Source organism: Sylvia atricapilla, chromosome 1 (assembly GCF_009819655.1).
Source record: "Sylvia atricapilla isolate bSylAtr1 chromosome 1, bSylAtr1.pri, whole genome shotgun sequence".
Taxonomy (NCBI): domain Eukaryota; kingdom Metazoa; phylum Chordata; class Aves; order Passeriformes; family Sylviidae; genus Sylvia; species Sylvia atricapilla.
In genome coordinates this window covers 69512938-69537752 of record NC_089140.1, presented here as the reverse complement: position 1 = coordinate 69537752, position 24815 = coordinate 69512938, and the positions used below count along the sequence as shown (strand labels likewise).

General features: G+C 41.3%; 1 protein-coding gene and 1 long non-coding RNA gene across 3 annotated transcripts in view; both read left to right on the top strand.

Moving 5' to 3' along the window:
• Nucleotides 1-320: 320 nt before the first annotated feature.
• Nucleotides 321-24815, top strand: part of GMDS (GDP-mannose 4,6-dehydratase) — a 405745-nt gene continuing 381250 nt past the window's right edge. The window contains exon 1 of one of the 2 annotated variants that reach the window (XM_066325722.1): nt 321-564. In XM_066325722.1, coding sequence (XP_066181819.1) covers nt 451-564 — 114 coding nt within the window. In that variant the 5' untranslated portion in view covers nt 321-450. Of the gene's footprint in view, nt 565-2160; nt 2500-24815 lie in introns of those variants that run through there. The other variant, XM_066325731.1, reaches the window with a different exon arrangement.
• Nucleotides 6430-7844, top strand: LOC136365455 (uncharacterized). The gene is made up of 3 exons (XR_010744368.1): nt 6430-6468; nt 6954-7148; nt 7687-7844. It is a non-coding gene; the product is annotated as an uncharacterized lncRNA (long non-coding RNA).

Below are 24815 nucleotides of genomic sequence, written 5' to 3'. Positions count from 1 at the left end.
TCTTCCTCCTCCTCTTCCTCCTCCTCTTCTTCCTCCTTCTCCCCCTCCTCCTCCCCGGCCACGCCCCTCGCCGCCCGCTCTCAGCCAATCACCGCGCCAGCTTCCGGCCCCGGCGCGCCTCCCGCCCCTTTAGGGCAGCGCCGCGGCTCCTGATTGGCTGCGCGGCCGAGCAGCGCGGCGGGAGCGGCGCCGAGCGCGGGGCGCGCTCCCGGGCCGGCGGCGGGAGCGCGCCTGCGGGGGGCTGCACCTGCGGCCGCCGCGGGGCGGGGCGGGAGCGCGGGCGGGCGGCGAGCGCGGAAATGCCGCGGCGGCCGGGGCAGCGCAGGTAACCCGGGTGCCGGCAGGCATCCTCCTCTCCGTGCCCGCCCCCAGCGCCGGGAGCCTCGCCCCGGCGGCCGCGCCTCCGCCCCGGGATACCTCCGCACCTGGGACGCGCCCGGCGCCGGGAGGATGGCACAGCCCGCGGCGGAGGAGGCGTGTGGCTGCGCCGCCGCCGCACCGGGAGACGACGGCGAGGAGATGAACGGCAGGAAGGTGGCTCTGATCACCGGCATCACCGGGCAGGTAGCGGCGGGGGCTCCCTCGTTCACGTGCGCTCCCGGCGGCGGAGGGAGAGGGGATGGGAAAGACCCGCGCCCGCAGGCAGCCGTGACCGGGGCCGGGCGTGGGACAGGGGCGGTGGAGGGTTCGGCGTGGGTCTGCACGGCGCCTTCGCTCCCGGGGCCCTGGCACATCCCCGCGGCTGCGTTCCCAGCCCGGTGCCCGCTCCCCTTCACCGCCGGTGCCGCGCCGGGCTGGAGCTCCCTCTGACAGCCCCCGGCTGGCCGAGAGGCGGACAGACCACCTCGTGGGCAGGGCTTCTCTGCCCCGCGGGTCTGTAGTGTTCCTCGGCTGGTGTGAACGAGGTGGGGTGCAGTGCTTTTATGTCTCGTGTCTGGACTGTCTTATTGTAGCCTGTACCAGGAATTCCTGAGAAATCAGCTAAACCTGTACAGAGATGAGGTGTGAAGTGAGCATCGCTGAGAAGGAAGCCGCGCCTAGGCAAGACAGTACAAGGAGCCAGTGTTGGGACTCTTCATCCTGACTGTCCGCAGTGGGGAAGGTACCAGTGCAGGTGTGAGGCAGCCAGCGTTGGTTGTGACCTGAGCAGGCTTGTCACTCAGGAAGGGTGTTTGTCACTTGTCACTGTGACACATCGGGCAGCCATGCATTTACAGTCAGTACCTGCTTTATACTGAAACCTGAATGGATGACAAAAGTGTTTCCCCAGGCCGCTTGTTTTGTATTCGTGTGTGTTCATTGCAATCTCCAATTTCTTTGGCTATATTACTCATAGGGATAATGATGCTCTCCTGATGCTTTGAGCAGAAGGTGCAGGAGAAAGATGACATGGAAAGAGACAGAAATCACAGTTTCCCTTGGAGCAACTTCTGCATGATGAAAAAAGATATGATGGTGGTGAGTTTTAACCTGGTGAGGTGTGTAGGAGGGTTGATATGTGCAGTTTGTGGCTTGTGCTGCTACACTTCCAGTAGGCAGCTGGGAGAGTAGTGGTTGGACTGTTTGTAAACACAGAGATCCGTATTGCTCTGTCTTTGCTGGCAAGTGGGTGCTAAATGAAAAGTTGTCCTGGACATGCTTACTCATATTTGAGGAACATCTTATTTGCAATGGAGATACCTCCCACTACCTGGAAAAATTTGCTCTCCTTGCATATTGCTTATCTCCAGGAACATACTGGTACTGAATGAGTTCTGCTTGGAGGGTGGATCTCCTGTTATTGGTATAACTTGTTAAGTAAGTAATGTATAGTAGCTGTGTTAATGTAAGTGGGTTAAGGCTCACTTTGGAATCCCAGTGGAACAGCATTTTTTCTTCATGGCTTGCATTTCAGTCAGTGATGGCTGAAGTGACATGGAAGAACTTCTTCCCCTTCAACTGTGACGTGTCCTGGTATGCTTGCAGATCCACTGTGGGGTGCTGGTATGGATTGCTGAGAAGTCCATGAGCACTGCGAAAAAGTGCATATCAAAACAAACATGTTGCTCTTTTACTCTGAGACAGTCAATGCTGTCTCTCTTTTTATTTTGTAGTGGAGGAGGCAGTGGATTCTTTGTGAGAGTAAATCCAGAGACTAGCTTTTCATCTGCTGTCTGGGAGAGCCTGCACTGTGCTTTGAACACTCACCTGCTGCTTGTGTTTGGCCTCATTATGCCTGGTTTTGTGTGTTCTTGCCACACTTTTTGGTCCACGCTCTTCCCGTGGGTTAGCAGCTGTCTGCCAGTAGCAGGCTGGGGAGAACTCTCCAAGTGGCTGTCTGATAAGGAGATGTAACTGTGTCTGAGAAGAGGAAAAACTAATGACCTCTGTGTACTAACATTTTACTTGATGTTCATTTCTAGCAAGAGCACAGTCAGAGCTTTGCCAAGGACTCCTTTGGTGCTGTGTGAAAAGTCTTCCAGGTTGTTGGCAGAAGTACGTTTCTCTTCATCAAAGATAGTAAGTTAGAGGCCTGTAGCTACAACACCATGATTCTTTCAGTTCTCTATATTATTTTGTCTGTTTTCAAAGCAGCCCTTCCTTTTTAGCTTAACTTTTGACAGGGATATTATTTATCATGTGGAGAACCAGAGGTAGGAAGGGCCTTAGCTGAGGTCGTGTAGTTCTCCATAATTATGAGACCTGCTGCCAGGATTCCTGGTCTATGTATTTTTTACATGAATTTTAAGAGAAGTCACCATACTAATTATTCCTTACCCCTCTTTGAAGAGACTTCATGCAGAAATGGGAGACTTGGATTTTGTTTCCTGTGTGAGAAAGGCAGACTTGCATCTCCTTGTCCCTGAAGAAACAATGCAATATGTTTTTAAACTTAGTTACCATGTGTAAAATGTACAAATATGCTGGAATGGAAGCTAGAGCTCAGGCTTTGTCTTTTGCAGGCAGTTATTTTAAAGGCTGTGCTAAAGAATATTAGTCTGTTTAACATTCTTCCTTCAGCTGATGCTCTTTCAAGGTGGGAGATAAAGGCTTGGATCTCTTCAGACTGAAGGTGGTGTAGAACAGAATTGGATGGCAAACTCCCCTTATTTAAACTGCCCTTTCTGCTACAGCAAAAAGCGTGCTGGCACTGTTGTATTGTATAAGGAACCTGCTTTTATTTGTGTGTGGCCGCTGTACTCTGAGAGTGTTTGCTGAAGTAATGTCCTGTAGGACCTGGCACATAAGGATAGGTGAAAGATAAGTATTGAGCTGGATGTGGACCATGACAGTTTTGGGCAATTGTGGAGTAGGACTTTTGCTAGAGTGCTCTTGGGCCGAGTGAGGTGCTGCTTGAACTGTAGGAGACTTTCCTGAGCTGAGATGATGCCGCAGCAATTGTGCTTAATTACAGTGTTGAAATCAGACAACTCATTATTTTTCAGAACTTCTGTAACCGTGAATATGTGGATTGTTCATCTTTTCCACTGACAAAAACTGGGTTTTTTTTCCTAAGGTGGAGAAAGAGTTGAGCTCAGATAGAGTTATACTTTGATAATGGAGCAGTTGTCTGACGATGCAGCTTTTAACTTAAACATAACATAGAGATATGGCACAACTGAAGCTTCTGATTAAGGGACTTTTAATGGGGGTCATGAGACTTTACAGCATGCCGGAGAAAGATGGGCTGTCCACACAAGTTCTTCTGTTCAGTGAGAGACTGGAGGCGCATGCCATTTGCCAGCTTAACTGCACCAGTTAATGAAATCAGTTCTGGTGACTTGCTTTTCTTTTAGATAGAGGACATTTAGAAGGCAGGTATCTGCGAGGATGAATGTGTTACTGATAGGAAAGTGAGTTTGACCTTTGGTTGAATGACGGGAGGAATTTGCTGTATGCACGGTGAAGCCACTAAGGAAAGCAAATTTCATAACTCTGTGATCAGGACTTCAGCTGGCATTCTGGCTCCAAGGGCTGAACCTTAGTTTGTGTTAAATCAAAGCAGATGTATCAGCCTCTACCAATTCTGCATTTGCCCTTGGAGTTATGGTGAAATCAGTATCATTCTACCACTTGCGTTGCTGATAAGAGACTCCAAGCATGTTGGCAGCGGTGTTATATACTCCTTTTGCAGTATTGAGATTTCTCTTATCTTTCTCACACCACAGCAGTGAGATGAACCACATTTCACTGTTTTGCTAAAATAACCTCCAGGGTGAGGCAGTTGCTGTGGTTAGATGGATAAAACATATCTGAAGTGTCACGTATGTATTGGTACGCTGGCAGACTACTTGTGAATAATGCATGCTTTTTTCCTAATTTAAAGAGAAGTATTTTAAATTAAACAGGCCTGTTGTATGTGTTAAACTGAAAATACTTTTTTTAAAAATCTCTAATAGCTTGACTATGACTCTTACTTGAAGTGTTTTCACAATGCAAAATAAATGTGCTGGACTTTTCAGATCTTGGTAGCTTGAAGAGTTACTCTGTAAAAATGGGAGTTTTGAATCAAATACTAGTATTATTCACAGTGTAAGTGTTAATGGTTTGTTGCTTATATTAGGAAGCTACTAAAGCAGTACATTTTTAAAGCATTGTTTTCTAGACCTTGTAACTATCTGTTAAAATTGCATATAAATATCTATTTGGAATGTCTGATTGCACTGCTGTCAGTCTGATTGTCTTTCTTATACTGATACTTGTAGAAGTATTCAGATATTTGACTTATTGGAGAAGTAACAAGAAATAATGTCCGAGCCTGACTGAGGTTATATATTGATGCTTCTTCTACTTTTCCCACTTGGCCCCTGGATTATGAGCAGTAAATAATATCTATCTGCATCTAGTGCTTTTCTAGGAGAAGACAGTAAGGTAGACCAAGATAGTTCAGCAGGCACTTCAAAGCTCAGTTTTGTGTGAAGCAATGCATTAGAGCTTAGTGTCAGTATGTGCCCTGAGGCTACTCCAAACTGTAGATGAAGGGAGCAGTTGTGTCTCTGCCTTGTGAGAGTTCTTACAGAGCAATACCAGCCCCAGTCTCTGCTCCTCTGCCTGCAGTTCTGTCAAATACAGCTTCCATTTGGCAAAACTTAAGGCAGCAGCCTCAGAACTTCCAACCCAGCCTGAAGAGAGTGTGAAGTGTGGCGTCTGCGTCTGTCTTTTGTATCGGAGGTTCATTTGCTCACAGCCTTTGCTATTCCTCTGATGCACCAAACCCCCTATACATGTGTATTTGCAAGTTTCATGCCACAGTTACACGTCATAGTTTGAGAAGGGTTAAGTGTATCAAGAGGTGGGAAAAAAGATACTGAGAAAGCAAGATTTGCTGTTGTAAATTGAAGCAAGTTGTTTGAGTTTTTTTAAATTTGGCTGTTGAGATGAAACTGAGACAGACTCAGTGGGGCGAAGTACAGTAATATCAGAACATGAGTCATTGCTTAGTATTAAAATACCCCTGAAGTGAATAGCTGGTATGGAGTCACATACTATAAAACTCTTTGACACTCTGTGGCTAAAATAAAATAAATGTTACCTGGAGAAGAGTTGCAGAAGAAATGGTTAAACAATGTTTTTGAAAGCTTCTTTCTGTATTGTGATCAAATGGGGAGGTGGGAATCTGGGTCACTGGAGAAGATGTACACCTGAAAAACGGATGTAGAGAAACATTTTAGCCTGTTGTACCAGAGACAGAATGTTGGTTTGCCAGCAAGGATAAAATCGAAAGGATTGGTTTTTCACATTGAAATAGGAGCATAATCTTTGCTGAAACTGGCTAAAGGTAAATATTAGCATTGCTGCCTTCTCATTAAAACAAATAGTCTTGGTTCCTGAGTTAAGCTAAATATTAGTATTGCTGCCTGTTCATTTAAACAAATATTGTCTTGGTTGAAGCCAAGTACTCTATTTCAGTTTCTGTCTCTTAAGCAGCCAAGAGTTGTATTGACTGAGGATTTCACGTGCACTGAACATCCTTATCATAGTTTGAGGATGCAGAGCTGTAGGAACACTGAATTTGGCCACAAACTTAAATGCAAGAAGCTTCTTTAAAACTTGGGAGGGTATGTGTTGTTTCAGGGTGGTTTTTATTGGATTGTTTTGTTTTAAATGATAAGAGTGTCAAGCACTGGAAGAAACTGCCTGTAGAAGTTGAGTGTCTGTCCCTGGAGGTATCCAAACCAGACTGGACACAGCCCTAAGCAACCTGCACTAGTTGACCCTGTCTTCAGCAGGAATCTTGAACTGCACAGAAGTCACTTTCAATATAAGGTTGTATGATGCTATGACCATTCCACAGGATTGGAAGTGGAACACTTCCAGTTTGTGACAAGATTGCATAAGGAGCTTGTTGAAAATAATTTGCAGCAAATGAACAGTGTCTCTGGCCTGAAACTTAAGCTTTCCTAAAATATAATTCCAGGTATTTTCCCTTTACAGGATATAAACGAGAAGTGCTGCTGCTGATTGTCATCCAAAACTCTTGAGAGAAAGGTATTTTACTCAGTATAAAGTAGTATAGCAAATACTGAAATGGGAGACTAGAATATTTTCTGAGAAGACCCTATTTATACAGAGATGCCTGAATTTTGATTGCCTTGACTCCCTTTTGCAAAGAGGAGGGCTATTAGATAGATGAATTAAACTTCTGCATTAATAGCCACCTATAAATATATGGTTCAATGCTTTGCCCTTTCATATGGTCTTATACTCTACACCAGTATGTGCAGATTGACAGGGCTTTTGTCTTCTCTTTTGTCTTCTTCTGGACCTGGGGATCCAGAACTTTGGTTGCTCTCTGTGCCTGCCTAGGGGAGCCCATCTGTATTCCACTGCCTTTCAGAATAGTGTAGTTAGTGATGGCATTTGAACATAAATTATCTGGAAGGTATTCACAATAAAAAGTATTGCTGTTACAGGATTAGTTCACGTGTGCCTTGATGTATTAACTTCCTTTTTTTCTCTCCACCTCTGCACAGCTTTGCTCAGTGTTTGTGGCTGCCAGTGAATTCTGTTCTTTAGTTGTATACTGGAGAGGGAAGTTCTGGTAGCCTGGCTCAGCTAGCAGGCTTTCAATTGGAGGACCAGTGCAGGCAGTCTGATTCCTTGTGTTTGAACATGGTGTATGCAGGATGTGGATCGAAAAACATTGAGAACAACAGGTGAATCATAAGGTACTGTATACTGTGATGTGTACCTGCTGTGAATGTAGATAAAATACTGAATGTATTCCAGGAAAGGAAATGCTGAAGTTCATGTTAATGGTGCTGAGGTATGAAACAGATCTACACATGGTAACCAAATAGGTTTTGGGAAGATTACTTCCTCCAGGCAACATTTCTCATGACGTTTTCTGATGCTATGGTTAGGGGGCTATTTGCCACTACTGCCTGGACTGACAGTCCTGGAGAACAGAATATCCCATGGCTAGCAGCACGCGGTTTGTTTAATCTTTAATTGTTTTGGGATTTTAAAATGTAATTAAGACTAGTGACTGCTGGCATAGACAGAACCTTATTTCTTTATTTCCTAAAGTTTTAAAAAGCTGAAGCCTCCTCTTTTCTGTGTATCTACAGCTGATCCAATCCGAATAGAGAATTCTTTTAAAAATCTTTTAGAATTCTTTTAAAATTCTTTTACCCGTGACTTAATCTTCTACTACTAAATTTTGGTCTTTTTTTTTTTTTTTTTCCCTCTGATTATCTCTTTCAGATCCTTTTGTCTGTTGAGCTTTCTGCACAAGGGAGTCGTTTTCTTAGAAAATAGGTAGCTATGCAGAAGGGCAAGGAAAAATGGAGTGCTTGAACCTGCTGATGGCCTATGTGAGAAACACATCAAAAGCTACCACTGTGGCCCCTATAAATAATAAATAAAAGGTTGAATAAAAGGTTTTTCAGTGCAGTTGTGATACTGGTGTTCATCCTAGTGGCGCTTCCTGTTGCTCACACCTTGTCTTTGAGGAGTACCAAGGCTGGGTTTCTTTGCACTTACCTATGCTTTCGTTCAGTCTGGGAGGCAGGAAGTACTTTCTTTCTCTTGGCAATTCCTAGCAACCTTATCCCAACTTCTTCAGACTGCTGGGTCTGGAGTAGGGTCCTGATTAAGTGACTGTTCTTAAGGCTTGTCAGCTCAGTTTCTCCTACACTGTCGCAGCACAGCTCAGGCTTATTTTGGAAAGCACTTGAAGGGCTGGGTGGATGACAGCACAAGAGCAAGGCGGCAGCGTGGTCGATGTCCGGCTTCCTCTTTCACAGGTGTATGTTCTCTCTTGCTCTAAATCTTTTCTTGCTACTTGGGTTGCTTTTTAGCCAAGTGAGCAAAATAAAAAGATTTTCTTTCATTTTAATATTTTTGTCACCTCCCGCCTTTTTCGTATAAATCCACTGATTGTTTTTTCAGAACCTCAGCTGAGGAATTCCTCTGGGTCATGTGTATGTGATCTGGGGGATGCAGTTATGGCCAAATCTTTCAGTTAAGCAAAACTATAGAAGGTGAGGTGAAAGAATGGAATTCTCTCCAGTTTCCTGTTCCTATTACTGCAAAGTCCTTATGGCTTGTTCCTTTTGAGGGTGTTCACCGGCTTTACAACCTAAATCCACAATGAAGCTTTTGTAAAGCCTGCCAAGCAAATTGATCTGAACTGGCTTATCTTTTGTCACCTGTGCTTTTCACATGTGTTAGGCAACTGAACTTCCTCATATGCAACTTGAATGTTGTAACAATTTTAATTTAGTCACAAATACCCAAGGAAGGCTTCGTTTTTCAGGAGTATTTATTGTTAAAGTCTCTTTTTTTTTAATGGGAAACACGAATTTTTCCTTGTAATGCAGTCTCATCCGACAGTAAGCAGATTAAGTCTAAAAACACATCCAGTGACTTTGATATGGTTGCAGTTAGTTCAGTGATCAGTGCCGTTGAGGGGCATTGGATACTGTGTACCCTGAGACAACTCCATTTTGATGAATAATGGTACGTTGCCATTGTGCAGTCAAAGTTACTTGTGCTGTTGTCAGCTGCTTCATTACAATGCTCAGCTAAGCACACTGGTCCAACAGGTATGTCAGCTGCAAAGATGCGCTTGCCTTGGATATGGAATGCCATAGATCTTGGCCTTTTGCAAGGAGTATCCAAGTGGATAAATTAGTTTGTGCTGCGTTTGCCAGGCTTCAACCCCTTGGAAATAACAGGAAAAAATATGCTTGTTCTAGAAAGATCTGGCTAACCACTAAATGTAGCAAGATATAGTCAGATTTTAGGAAATGTTTCTGCAGGGCTTTGTGTCAGCTGTCGTTTGACCAATTTACTGCTGCTTGGAAATTCTTCTCAAAGGACAATTCCTACAGCCTGCGTGGTGAATTCTAACGCAGAAGGAAAAAATGATACCATGTTAAGTGTCTAGTTGAGTGCTTTTGCTGTAATGAGAAGGTTGTAGGCACACAGTTTGTGGTGATTGAGAACGGGGCTGTGGCCCAGCCTCATCCCTAATGGGCTACAACTGTGTAGGACAGGTGAACAGTATTGAGGGCAATGAAACATGGGGTGCTGAGGTGTGCTGACCAATCCCAAAAGGGCAGAGAGGCCACACAGGTGTAATGCTTTTAAGAGGAATAGTATAAAAGGTACTGAAGAACAATCAAGTGCTGATGTTTGAAGCTTTCCTCTGTGTCAGTGGTACCTCCTCCCTCAGAAGATGTTTTGTTTCTGCTGCATATCTGATACCTGTGCAGCTATTAAAGAGGTGCCTCTGGGTTATGCCTCAGGTAAGTGGTAGCTGTTCTTGTATGTTGAGAGGTAGTCTGAGGTAGCATGTCACCATGCTGCAAAGGAAGCCTTAAACCACCCAACCTCCAATTTAGAAAACAGTAGGCCGTTCTTTTATGTGTATCCCAAGATGTCTGACCCTGTGCCAAAAGTACCTTGAAGACGTTTACTGCTTTATTAATGGAAATGAGCCTTTCCCAAGGCACATAGAGTGGTATATATATCTTGCAGAAAATAAAACCCAAAGTCAAGAAGGAAATAGTTCTGACTGCTCCTATTCCTTTTTTTTTTTTTTTTCCCCTCCCCTTTTTTCCCCTGAGTTTTCTGTTTCTAGTTTGATATGCTGCAGTCCCTTCTGACTGTTACTCTTAAGTCTTACTGTAGATTTCTGCTGGTGCTATTCTGGAACTGGGTAGCAATTTTAGGTTGCTATTTGTCAAGTTACAGGCATGCTGTTGGGAGTGTGGTTATTTTGTTTATTTTTTTTCCCCTAGCATTTGCTTGGTCCATGAAGAATCTATTCAGAGGCATTAGCAATGGGTGATACTGGTGATGGCCTGTAGCTTCCTCTTAAATGAGATTTCTCTATTGAAAGGATAAGAAACAGACACTATATCTTCGGCTACTGCTTGTTTTCCTTGCCTTTTTTTGCATTGATATCCTTTCTAAGAGCATAAACACTACTGTGGAGCAGGTTTGGTTTTAAAAGCTGAAATTTCTGGCTATATTGTCTGGATTTCATGCAACTAAGTAACTGTGGTTTTGATGTCAGTGTAATTCTTTCCATGATTACACAGTAATAGTCTGTCAATGTATTACTGCCAAAATTTAGCATGCTGTTTGCTTCTGAAGTTAAATACTGTTAAAATACTACAAGATAAGCAGTACAAAAGGGGTACAGAAATCTTCAAGCCTGCATGCAAAATAGTGTACTCTTCCATTTTTATCGTATCTCTTTGAGGTCTCTCTGCTCCATGGGAATGCTTAAAAAGGTGCAGCTGAGAAGCTTTGTGGTGCTGATTTGCCTGTTACTGCTCAAGCAGTGCTCTGCTGAAGCCCAAGCCTGGTCTCTGAGAGCAGACCTTTACAGCCTCTTTGCTAAAAAGTGGTTTTGTTCCCCTCAGTGTTTGCAATGATACTGGAAGCTGTTCTAGACTCTCACTGGTCTTTGAAAAGCAGTGGGGACTCTGTGGTTGTAGATCTGCAGGTTCAGTAAAATATGTAATTTTATTTTTGAAGCCAAAATAAAGTTGGAGAATTATTGTGATGTGTGAAGGCAAGGAATTTAAAACACTAAGAATTAAACTTTGCTTTATGCCCTTGCTAGTCCATTTTAGGAAAACAGTCATGCTTGCAGCTGATTAGCAACTGTAGAGTTGTAACTGTGTGATTTTTGCTTTGTGTGTTTAATTTTTTGTGGTCACCTGATATACATTAAATGTTTCTATGTTTTTATTGCAGCAATTTATAGTTGAACATCTAGTGTAACTGTTCAAGTAATTTTTCTGTATTTTAAAGTGAGAAGAGGGTTTTTTACTGATTTGAAAGATTTTCGTTATTCAAGAATAAAATGAGAGTCTTATCACTGACTGTGTCTCTGAAATTACACTTACTGTGTTTTTATTGGTGTTATCCTTGTGTTTTTGCACTCTACTATTTATGCTGGATCACTGTTTAATCATGTTATAGAAGCCATCTTTGTAGAAATGCATTATTATGCTGCTGTTTTTGATTTGTGAAGTCTTGTTAGAATTTCTAATAATTTCACTGCCTGTAGCTTTACTTGGTTAAATATTAGGAGAGACCAGAGTTTTGTTAAAATTGGAAAGTAACTCAAATGGGGAAATACTACTTGCTAATTCCTTTCAAGAATGTGGTTCAGCTTTGTCACAGGCAAACTCTCGGTTTTCATCATATTCAAGGATCTCATGTGTGTCTGTTGATCACTTACAGACAAGTGCAACTTAGGCTTGGCAAATTGAAAGCAAATTCAAGACTACAGAAATTCCCTCATGATGCCATGGTTTTGATTAATTGAGAGAACTGTAAAATGACGGTTTAACTTATTTTTGGAGGCCATGGAGGTGTGTAAAGCAGGAAATAAAGAGTGTGCACATGCACTTGAAATACATTAATTGATGGGAAAGCTGTGTAACAAGTCCTTGCAGTGCTGGACATACAGTTTACTCTTGACACTGATTATGTAGGCTGAGTTTCTTAGAATTACTGGGTGTAACTTCAAGAGGTGACAATGAACTTCCACTAATTAGTCTGATCTAATTCATTTTCTTTATACAAACAGGTGTTACTGGTGATGGATTCTGTCATCTCAGCTGGGAACCTTCTTACTTAACTGTTTCAACACTTGAGCATTGTCCAGGCAGCTGTTTCAGTGTTTCAGCCCAGGCTTATTTAAGCAAACGCAGGTTCCTACTTAGGCTTATAGCCAATACAATTCACAGCACCTGGCTCCCCTGTCTGTTCTGCTGAGTGTGAAAGGTGCTTGGGGTGGCTGCCTGATGGGATTTTTACACTTTTACTGTCCTGAGTCAGACCTCATCTTGCAAAGATGAAGCATTTATTTTATCCAAAGCACTTTAAAGGATAAAGAAAGGTGATAGAATTTGGTTACTGGAATTGTTTCTTCTAATAAAAAAAGCATATTGTGTAGTAAATGTGTTTATATGCAACAAAGGTGTGGGGGCTGAGTACTTTTACAGGTACTGTAAGGTTGCTACTTTGGAACTATCTGAAGAGGAACAGTGCTTCCAAATCCCTGCTTGCCTCTGGAGCCTCATCTGCACAGCCTCTCTGTTTCTGATCCTCTTTCTGTTTTGAGGGGCTGACCTCAGTGTGTGTGTGTGTGTACCTGAGTGTGTTTCATTTTTCAGTTTGCCTGGCCTCAGTAATGTCTTATGTTGCTTTCACGTGTGTACTGTGACTTTCATGTTAAATCATGTTTCTAGGCAGAAATGGAGTGGCTTCCAAAAAGTTTTGGAGAATATTGGTTCATGGAGACCGTGGTACTTTGGTGTATAAGTGACTGTCCATCTTCCCCTTGTAAAATCTCCCTGTTTTTACTAGCAAATGTTGGCAGCTGCTGTATTCTCTGAGTGTTGAAGGGCAGGAGAGGGCCAGTTCATAGCCCAGGATGGTAAGAAAATTGAAAGAGTGGTAAGAGTGGTCAAAAACCAATTAGGAGTGATTCTTTTGAGGGAAGTAAATGCCCACATTACTAGTGAGGGTTTGTGATCTTGTGAGTAATTCAATAAGCTGAGTGAAATATCTTTAGTTTCATCCAGATCAGTTCTTGATGTTTCAGTGCTGGTGGTTTTGAAGCTTTTATTTCTTTTTAAAATTGCTTTCACTAAGAAATAATTTGAACTTATGAGAGTGGCATTTGTTAATTATTTAATTTTGTGTGTTTGTGTTCAGCTTTTTCTCCCATATGTTTGTGACTGAGGGGAAGATGAAGAAGGGGAGAGTTTATAAATCTAGAGAACTTGTCAGATGTATTGCCTTTAAGTGTTTCTAGTTCCAATGTTCTTCTGATTGTCTCAATAAGAAGGCTTTATTTTAATGTGTGATAAAGAGAAAAAAAAGTTGTGGGAAAGGTCAAGATGAAAAACTACTTTGTTTCTATCTTTACAGCAGGACTGAATTGCCTTTGTCATTATGCTTGTGGAGGAAGCATAGCTCACAGTTTGCTTATGAGTGCATGTGGGAATCAGACTGTTAAAATTCAGTATTTAGTTAAATTGTCTTATTGTTGCAACTAAGAGACATCACTGCTTTTCCATACTGAGGCAGTCAAGGGGGTTAACCTTCTAAGCTAATCTGTAAATTTTTTTTGTAATTTAAACTTAATAGCAAAATAGAATAAAATTCAGGGTGCTATCAGTGCCTGGAGAATCAAAACACTCTATGAAGAAGTTCTTTTGGGTTGTGGTCACATTCTGTTTAGGGTTTAACTCTATTTTTTGTTTAAAAGAAGATGCTGTTTTATTGCAGGACCTTGAGTAATACATCCCCTAGCATGTGTTTGAAATACTGTATTTTTCCTGCTTGTTTGGGTCAGATGTGGGTCTTGTGTCAGCAAAAGTGGGGCTTTTAATTGTGTGCGTGCAAAGGGCTAATCATTGCTTATTTGGTTATGGATTTCTTGCATGAAGAATCTCAAATGGTGCCTTTTGAAACATAAATCTGTTAATGCTCTTCTGTGTTTAAGCAAAAGGTGGCCAAGTTACGAAGATTTGTAGCTATGAAATGTGCACTAGCAGGCAGTTTCTTTGGAATAAATACCTTTAATTCTTGAAGAATGTATGTCAAAACAGAACATCACACATTCTAATTTCTGTTTCTTGTGCTCTACCAAGTTTCTGTCTTGCACTAGTTATCAAATTGTCTTTCAAGGTGCAGTGCTGTTTGGCAGTGATCATTTCCCAAAACAATTTGAAGATTGTGTATTAAGGCATAGTTGACTCTTGTGTTTCACCCAGTGAAAGCACAAACCGTGCTCCTGTGGGTACTGGTGCAATAAGCTTGCCTCTGCTGAAGGCAATTTTTACAGGTGGGTGTTAAAGTCATGAAAACCAAACAGCTGACACAGCCTTAATCACAGGGCCACAAGTAGCAGTTCTTTGGTTTTGTGTGACAGTTTCATTGGTACTATTAATAGCTGGTTCCTTACAGGTGTTTTTGTATAATAATTCTTATCAGACAACACTTGGTAAGTTTTCAAATGAATCACGTTAATTCCAGGATTAATTTTTGAAGAAAGACCTCTTGACTCTTTTTCCTTTTGAGGTTTTTGGTCATAAAAATCCATATGTTCATTACTTTTAATTTTTCAAGTGCCCTATGTTTGGGGGAAAAGCAGGAACAAACTGACTTGCCTGGGACAGTGGGCAGCCCCACTTTATCTGATGTTGTCTGTCTTGGAAAAAACATGAATCTCTGTTTTACTGCTCTGCCCTTGCTGCTGGGCTGGCAGGACACCATGGAGGAGGTGTAGCTGCAGCACTGCTCTCTTTGAGGAAATACCAGGTGTAGCAAAACTCTGAAGAAAAGCTGGTATGCTTCTGTTTAAGACTCCATTGAGGGAAGCTCTGTATAGTGATAAAGTCTTTCCCCTGTTCTTGCTGGGTGTACATAGGGATGTGTTGTGCTTTTAGCAGAGCAGGTGATGGAAGACAGAGTTCCCCTTGCAGGGCTTTCTGTTGCTCCACTTTAGGTCTGGTGTGTGGTGGCGATGGGAGGACAAAGGAGGGACTGTACAGAATGTGAATCTGGAACAACTTAGGTGGCTATAGCCACTCTTCAGACAGCTTGGAGAAACACCCTCCGCAGAGTGAACTGTACAAGCTGTTGTTCCCTGTTCTGTTATCATTGTGCAGCTGAGGGCTGGCACACTGCCTCTTCCAGGTAGTGCCGGTGAATGCAATAATACACCAGGACATAATTGCCTTGACCTCTGGAGAAACTGAACTGAGAGTAATTTGTTTCAGAAGTGAGCAATTTTCTGTGTGTGGCTCCTGGCATCTATAAAGCAAACAAGTCGCTGTTCAACTCCAGTTACAGCCTCTCTGGGACTGCTGTTGAAACATGGCTGGCAGACGTGGTGTGGTACTGATACACTACTTTCTTCCTGGCCTCTACCTGAGCTTGTTGTCATTTGGAAAATGCACATGAAGTTTGTGTGCAATTGATATGGATTTCAAAATTGTATCAGATACTGTAATATGCATGTGCATATAGCTGCACCTTTAAATGGTTTAGATAGTGAAGAACTTGATCTGGAGTTAGCTGCAAGTTCTCACTTGGTTTTTAAGAGATTCCGTAGGAGGAACGGCTTAATTAGCAAGGAGACCAGCCTTGCAGAACTAACACTCATAATATTGCTATCTTGTTAATATATTTAGTCACACTTAGTTTGTTAGTTATGAAGTAAAAGGCTCACTAATTCAGTGGAAGTGTTAGGGAGATGTGGGGACTAGAGAACTGAGGAGTAGAAATTATAAGAGTAAAGGCTTCTGGCTCTCCTACCTCTAGTTTTGGTTGTTTCAATTGCTGCTGTCAAGCCCAACAAAACAAAATCCTCAGCTCGTGAGAGGTGGTTTTGCATCATCTATGTCTAGGGCAGGACATGGAAGATTATATGTGTTAAAAGCTGAAGGTTGCTAGTCAACTAAGAGCTAGGCAAAGATAAGGACTCCTAAAATTTGCTCCAGCTGAAAACCTTTCAGGACTTTTTGTTTGGTCTTCAGCTGTAGGTGACCTTGGTTGGCCGCACAGGTGTACTGAGTGCTGGGAACACGGCAGGAATGTAAAGCTGGCAGTGGGAATGGAGGGTAAAGGTAGGATGGAAGCAGGCAAGAGTGAAACTGTGTCTTCATGAAGAAAGTATTTTTCAAGAAAGCTTGTTTACAAGTTTAAGTAAGTGAATTGCTTTGTTGAAGTGTTTGCAGTATGCTGTGGATAAACTTGATACTCCTGAAGTAATGATTAAAGGTGAAACATGACAAGCTGCCTTAAGGTAAATATTGCTGCTCTGCATCAGCTCTTCTGGATTGGTGTCATTAAATTCTGACTTGGTTCCTTGGTTGCTTTGTTACCATGATTTGATCATCTTTCTCAGCACCTCAGCTGTACCTGGCTGTTTTTAGGAGTCCACTTCTAAACTATTTCCTGGGAATTCCTCATGAACACTGGTGGCTGAGCTTTGTAGTGAGTGTTTTAGTAAGTAATGAGGCTTTGCATAGACAGAAGGTGCTTTGTGTCACTTCCTTAACCATTTTAAAGAAGAGCTGCTCTTACAGACAGCTGTGAGAGGGCCTTGTTGGGTGTCCAGACCTCTTGAGAGTGCAGTTTGAAGTGGAGTAAGTTGGGTCCATACTCTTTAATGCAGTGAAGCTTGAGATGGGTATAGAAACTTTTGTCAGTTTTCTTTGTGATGGGAAAATAAACTTAGGGTGTGTGTGTGAAGAATCAAGGTGCGAACTTGTCATCATCAATAGGGAGGGCCTAATGGCATAGTGAAAAGAAGAAAATCCCAAATCTGCATGCAGAGCACTGTTTGGAACAGGAGTTGGGCACTATTTCCCATCTTTTCCTGCCAGGAACAGGAGGCTCGTGACCCAGAATCTGATAATGGCTGTTCTCCATTTGTTGAGCTTTCTCATGTTGGTGTGAAAATTAGCAAAGAGTTCTCTCCATTTTTCTATCTTGGTGTGTTTTTTGTTGGTGGTGGGTTGTGTGTTGTGGTGGTGTTTTTTGGTGTGTGGTTTTTTTTTTTTTTTTTTTTCCCCCTCTCTGCAGCATGATGCAACACAGATACTCCATGGATGTTATGCTCCTGTTCCCTGTAAGACTGATGATGCAGTAGCACGGTACTGCTCTCCCCCTTCCCCACCTGCATGCAGGGCTGTGCTGCAGTGGCACAGCCAAGTTTTCTGCCTGGAAAATGGAGACGGTGGGTCTGGCTGGAATGCCTTGAAAAGGAGGCTGAGCCCTTTCGTAAAGGAGATATCAAAGGGAAAGATTTTTTTGTTAATAAGGGGGAAAATCAAGTAATAGCTTGATTACTTTCTTGAGACTTTGTATCCAATAAAGCTCCTAACCTTTCCTACTCCTTAAGAGACGTTGCAATATACACAAACTTGGTCATAACAGTCCTTATGTTTTTCAGGCCTCCTTATGTTTTTTTTGTGACTTGAAACAAATCACTTGCCAAGAGTCACTGCCTTTGCTTTGTTCTTTCCTTGGTTTGAAAGCAGGCTTTTAAAGAGTTGCTGAACACTTTAGTCTGGCTGAAGACAATACCTGGATAAGTGCACTTCCCAATATGCTATAAATCCATGGCTGTGCTTGTAGGAAAGATCTGGTCATGCCTAAACCTGAACTTGTTATCACAAGTGTAAGGCTGTATTTTTAAGCAGGAAGAAATGTTGTCCATCCAGTATATAAGCTTTCTCCCCTTTTCCTCAGATCTTTTCTCCTACTGTGTCTTTTCTGATCTGGACCTTATCTGTTTCGTATGAAAATTAGCTGCCCACCTCCTGTGCTGTTAGGTTTTGGTTATTAGGGAACTTGTTGCCAGCTGTAGCTGCCACCACTTCCCCCCTCCCTTTGCAAACTCTCAGGGAAAGTGATGGCTAACTTTACAGCTGATGTCAGCCCTTCAGCTTTCCAAGTTGAGTGGGAAGGGAGGAAAACTCCTCAATGGGCAGTCTTCTCTCCAGATATGAAGTTGTGAAGTATGTGTCTTTCTAGACAGAGTTTTACTGTGTCACAGCTGGAGTGTTATGCAGTGGTGTAGTGCTGGGCTGCGAGCAAAGCAATTAGTGATATTTCTATCTGTCCTACTCTGAGACTTGTGAAGTTGCCAGTTTGTTCCCAGACTTGACTTGCTTAAAAAAGACCCAAAGTTAGCCAACAACAATTTGATTCTTTTCTATTAATGATGTAGCATGTCCAGATGTGCAGAGATTTACATACCTCTTCCACCCATGAGGAGCTGTGGGATTATTGCATCTAAATGTGGTTTCAGGAAGTGATAAGGTTTCTGCTCCAGCAGAAAGTTGTACTTATCTTCTGGAAAGAACATTTCAAGTCATTTGCTGAATGTTACCTATTGAAAATTTTATATATATCTTGTTCAACTGGGTACAAAATAGGTTGTTTCAGAAGGTATGTATTACTTTGGCACAGTGGCAGCCTTTTTAAAAAAGTCTTGGACTCTGATGAAGAAGAGAAATGTTTGGTTTTTGGACAAAAAGTATATTCATTGTGGTTGTAGAAAATGTGTTATAAAGATTCGAGCTATGTTGTCTTGACAAGGAGAAAATTTCCTTCTTTTTTTAAAAAAGGAGGAAGTTAATACTATTAGGATGAAATCCTTGTGTTCTTACATATGCTTGGATGATTTTCAGTTTTCTTATGTGTTCAATTGCTTCATGTTTTAAAGCACTGGCATTTGATTTTCAGATTCCTCATGTGAACTGAGCTACTTTTCTGTTTCTCCTCAATTTCTCAGTGAGGAGAGTTTGGTTATGGATAACTGACATGGAAACTGAGCATGAAGAAACTAAAATAAAGTAGAATTTTATAATTTGGAAGTACTAAAAGGAACGGCTGCAGTGTGTGTGTTGTTTGTTGAAAGGAGTTAATGCTTAGTTATTGCTTTTTTTGTATTCTATTTGTTAAATACCTTTTTCACTAAAGCTTGAGTTGCTGATATTTGAATTAATGTTTCAGGGAAGAAAGATTTGTTTAACATAGATTATATTTAATGACACAATATGATGCTGATGCATAGCATTGGGGATCTTCTTCAGGGTTCTGCTACCACCGTGATTGGTGAGTTTGGTAGCACTGTTTCCTAGAAATATGATTGTCCCATTTTGCCTTCTGTGTTTCTTGCTGGGCTTTTACAGTGCATCCTAATATTTCCTATGTTGTCTGTCTGTTTCATAACATGTCAGTCAAATGAATCAAGTATGAGAGAAAACAGTGTGTGAGGAAGAGTGAGGATTTTTTACAGTGGTGCATAATCTTCATACCACTTTAGGGTGAAGTGAATGATTTGGAACGTGATCTCAAGGTCTTTTTCAGGGCAAGAGATTGTCTACATGAACAGACTTTTGTAAGAGTTTATGAATATGACCAAATTAGAGACAAATATGGATTTGTGGTCTTGTTTGTCAGACTCCTGAGAAGGCTTTCTCTCCGTGTCGACAGTGTTCCAGTCCTTATAACCCCTTTCTTCTGCAGGACTCAGCATCCCTGTGGGTCTGTGAAGTATCTTCTGGACTATCAGAACTAAGGCTTGACAGAATTTCTTTTCCTCACTAACCTATGATGAGACTGGGAAACAGAAATGAAATCTAAAAGTATCTCTTCTGGTTTTTGGTGTTCTTGGTAGCTTGGGTCAGAAGGCAGAAGTGTGCTGTAATCTAAGTGAGGGCTGTTAGAAGTAGCTCTGCATTGTGTAGAAGAGAAATGAGGAGTGGTAGTTTTGAAATAAAACCCAGGCAGTTGCTGAAGTGGATATTTAAAACCCCACCAAGGATCTAGGTAAAAAGAGGATGGGCAAAGAGGTTGGTTCTTGATGTTGGCTAAATGGAGACAGCAGTCAAGGAGAGAGGGCAGAGGACAGCTGTTGTGAGGACTGGTGGAGCTGAGTTGGCAGAGGAGTGCAACAAGGAAGAATTCAGGACCCTTTTTGTGGTGCTAGTGAAATCTGTAAAGTATGTGAAGAAGCAAAAGGCAATTTTTGACCTTTTAGAGGAAATTTATTACAGGATGCCAATTCTGGTATCAAAAATGTGGCGTTTTATGTTTGAAGTGAGTGAGGATTTTGTTGCAATCTGTATTTGACAATATATGAACACCTTGTTAGTTATTAGTTTGAAAACAAACCCCTCAAGTTCTATGTGGCTTGTCACTGTGGAGGCAGGTATGTATTTCTCTATCAAATGAATAGCCTTTGTGTTTGAATTCATCCCTTAAAAATCTTCGATATGCTGTGGCTGACTGATGCTCTGTTTTGACTGAAGTTTAAAATAGAGCAGTAATCTCTCCATCAAGAAATTGCCTGGGATTGGCTGTTCATATGACTTTTTGGTTTCTCAATAACAGCTTTGTGGCAATTTATTTTATTATTAAAAAACAATTACTTATTGCTATTTCTGAGCTACTTAAAAAGGGAACAGACATTGTTTATCACGGTTCAAGTATAAAGGCTCCACATGTGCTACAGTGATAACCTTCCTTCAGTTCTGTAAAGGAGTGTTATGCCCAATGCAGTCTTTGTGCTGTCATACAATGACTGACATCTTAGTGCTAACCTTTTCAGTTTTGAACATAAATAGGTTGGAGATATTTGATTTCTTTCAACTGTAATAAATGGGTATTCTTTTTTAGTATCTTCTCTTGATATCTTCAAATTCTGAGAATTCAAAATCACTGATTCTTACATACTGTAAACATAGAGGATGGCAGAAGTCTCCAGCACTGATGTAATTAAATCTGGAATTGACTCTTAAAATGCTAGATAGAAACAGTGAGTGCCCATTTATTAACTGTTTAAAACAACTTGTACATAATTATCCAAAGACAAAGAAAAATTCTCTGCAAAATAAGAGATTTACAAAATATCTTATGCTTTATGGGCTGCTGCTTATGTGGTGGGTTAGCCAGATTCAGTCTTTTCATCACAGTCTACCCTTTTCATTGGTGAGAGAGGAAAAAGTGTGGAAGAACCATGTGAGAACCAGGCCCTGATGCAGCCAGGAGTGCTTTGACAGTAGAGGGTGCTGGGGCCACTGGTACTTGGTGCTAGTGTTGGTTAAGGAAGAGGCCCTTTGGAACCAAATGTGAGAAGAGTAGAAGGGACAGTGGAATTCCTTTTCTCTATCTCCAAAATTTGAGGACCCTCTCTTCTGGCAGTCTCCAACTAAGGTGCACCTCTTCCTCCGTGAGGTGGATGTTGAATCTAGCTGATGCTTTCGCTCCCAGCTTGCCTGTCTTCATTCTCATCCTCTCAGCAATGAGGGAGGTATTAAATCCATCTTGGTCCATGCACTGTATTCCTTCCTTCATCTTTTGAGAAAAGAAATGATAGCCTTTTTCTAGCTTCCTTGGAGAGCTTTGGTCAGTGAGAGAGTCCTGGTTTGGGGACAGCGATCTACAGGGTCTTTCTCCCTTGCATATCATCTTCTGGTATGTGTTTCCTGTGAGGTTGTAGTGTATGGAGTTATTTGGGTTGCAAGTACAATGTTTTGCTCCAGAGCACTTCGATTAGACAAATGCCCCTGTCTGGAAACTCACCCTGCCACAAGTGGATGGGGCTGTGTTGCTCTGAGTACTGGGCCAATGTCAAGTGGGACGATGGAGGGAGACTGCAGGCATCAGCCTCAATGAAATGTGACGTATGGACTTGTCTTCATCCACAAATATGCCCAACTTTCAGTTGAAGCTTTGAGCTGACATCTTAGTAGCAAAACAAAAAACTTACTTTTTTAGGTTAAAATTGATGTTTGGGGTGGCCATCGCTTATTTCACCGTAACTGTGTGCAGATGGGGATTTGAACACCTCTCAGCAATCACTGCAAGCTGACAAATGTGAAATAGAGAACTCAAGCTAATCAAAAAGGTGTCAGTCAAAAAAAGATTGTGTTTTAAATGAGCACAGATTTTAGCCACACAAATATTTGAGGGCTCTGGGCTGCTACAGGCATTTCTAATCTAAATGAAATGAGGTGTGTGTACAGGTGTCTAATCAGTTCTGATACTGTTCAGAAACTTCTTGTAGATTTATTATGTTGAACCAAGTGACTGCAATATGTTGAGTGTGAGTTAAACTTTGTGTAACCACAGAAAATGCCTTTGCTCTAAGTCTTGATTCTCAGTTTGAGATCGAGATTGAAAACTCTCCACTGAACTAATAAACCTGAGCAGCTTTTTCATAGGAAATGATCTCAGTGCTTTAATTGTAATTAAGATGACATCTTTAATACCAAAACTTATGCACATGTTAAAGTTACTGATTATTTTTCACTTTTAGTAGGAGTCAGAATTTCAGCTATTTAGATTTATAGCTTTATTTTTTTTTTTTTATCGAGAGGGAGCTTCATGTAAAGGCTTTCTTAATTCAGATCTTAAGTAATTCTTATACACATGGTATACATAGAGTGAGTTATATATTGCTACTCCTTCAACAGTACTCTATTTTCTCCATGAATGTTATGGGATTCCTGTCAAAAGCCAATAAATGGATGAATCTGCTTAAAGAACTGTGAAAACTCAGAACACCAAAAGGAATCAGAATAATATTTAAGAGAAAATACTATAAAGTGGTTACTTTTTTTTATAGTAGCAATGTCTTTAGGCTAATGGAAAACTAGCTGTTTTCAGTTTTTTTCTGGTTTGAAAAGCTAGTAGTTTTCAAAATTAGTTAGGTATGTTCCTGCTAGCAGAGTAACTTGCACCAGTTATGCATGTGGTGCTCTAAGTACAAGAACTCTTAGCAGAAGAGCTGCATCTGCAGTAAGGATCATCCCTGGTTTTCCTTGATTTTCTTCAAATTTTTTTGAACTTCTTCGAACTTCTATCTTTTTTTCTTTAGCCTCTTTTACATCAGGTCATCTCCACTCTTCTCTGCCTTTCTTTTCTTCCATTCTTCTTTGTTTCTCATCCTACTTAGCCAAGGTTTTTTTTCCTTTCTTTGTTCTTCTCTGCTCTTCTTTCCTGCTGTTTTCTGCCTTTTTTTGTGATATTGACAGAATTGGGAATGTGAGTTGTCTGAGGTTTTGTGGTTTTTTTGGTTTGTGTTTTTTGTTCATTTTGGTTTTTGTGGGGTTTTTTTCCTTAATAAAGAAAAAATTCTGGCTTTGTTAAAAACAAACAAAAAAAAAACCTTTTAACCTTCTCTGGTGGACTTTTCTTCCAGCTGTTGCTGAAACTGGTGTGCCCCCAGCTCATTAAGCTGCGCAGCTGAGGCTGCGGCGCTCACCGGAAAGCAGGACATTTATGATTGAGTTCCTGTTATTGACTGGCTCTAGAGAAAAAATGCCAAATTCCATCAGACAATACAGTAGGTCCACTGTGGGAGACTTTTGTGAATGCTGTTGTGATGCTTTTTTAGAATGGGATTTTTTTTTTTTTTTTAACTGTATTTTCAGGGTTATTTTCTCAACAATTTTCTTCCAGGCTCTTAAGCAAGTTTTGCAAGCATTTCAGGGGATGACCAACCTTGTCCAGTGTCTTAATGGGCCTGAGTAATGTGGCACAAGGAGAGCATTTGCAAATCTTTCTGCAACTGTATTTTGAATGTGTCAGCTCTCACCCTTTTTACGCTGATCCACACTGAAGGTGTGTGTATCAGATGAGTGGTTCTTAGTTGTTTGGGCTTGGTTTTGGTAATACTGCTGGACTTATAAAAAGGGTGGTCTGCAGTACAGGCAAAATGGAGTGTAAAAGCAAAGTACATTTGCTGCAGGTTTGTGACATTAATTTGCTTGCCACAGTTTATAAGAATAAATTAAACAGTCGAGGATGGGCAAAACCATATTTATATTAACTGTAGAGATTAAATCTGTGGCTTTTCAGAAAGTGTTGAAGGCTTCCTTCACTCAAATATTTTCCCATCATGCACAAGGCATTTAATTTGTCTTTGAGCACTATTTTGAAATCCCTTAGAGCTTGAATTGTTCCTGAGTGAACTAAAATGTTGTTCATTCAAAGCTTTTCTGAAAAAATTACAGGTGTGCTGAGCTAGCTGTCTTGTTATGGGCAACAGTGTCTCAGTTAATGAACATTTCTTCCAAATATAAATGCCAACAGGTTCTTCTGTGCTGTCTGTACTTTACTTTCCCCTTATTCACCCAGGGGTTATTTGGGAGATCAATTGGAATATCTGTTCCTTAAAATTGTGGGTGCCAGGTGCTCTTGGTTTTTAAGTGAGTTAATTACTCTTGTTGGCTTTTGACAGTATTTCTGTACACTTCAGTCATTTAGAAAATGATTTAATTTTCAAAATCTACACATTATTAAATATGCTGACTATTAAATAGAAGTTAAACATATAGGTTGTGTGTTGTCTTTGGTATTACTTCTCTTAACCAGGAGAACATTGCTCTTTTAGAAATATATGTATATAGATTTATATGGTTTTATTTATTTTTCTTAGCATTATGAATTAATAGTCCTTTGCTTGTTCACTGCATGGCAATATTGTCCTGTGGCTGGGGTTAACCTGTTCTCAGTTAAACTGACTGAAGCACCAGCAATTGGTGACCTTTCTACTTAAAGCAGTTTTAACTCTCTTGGGGGAGATGAGTGAAGATGGGATTTTCAGCTTGGGAGTTGGGCTACAGCCAAAAACAACAGAAAGGGAAGAATAACACCCATCAGGCAATCATCAGTGGTTTTACATGTGATAAGCAGAGGCTTCTTTCATAGCTTGCTTCTTTTCTCTGTGCCTTCCAAAGGTGTTCAGAGTAGAAGCCTTCCTGCCATCAAGTGCAAGATTATCTCTAGTTATGCTTTATAGGTTAAAAAGCTTGTTTTTCTTCCAGAAT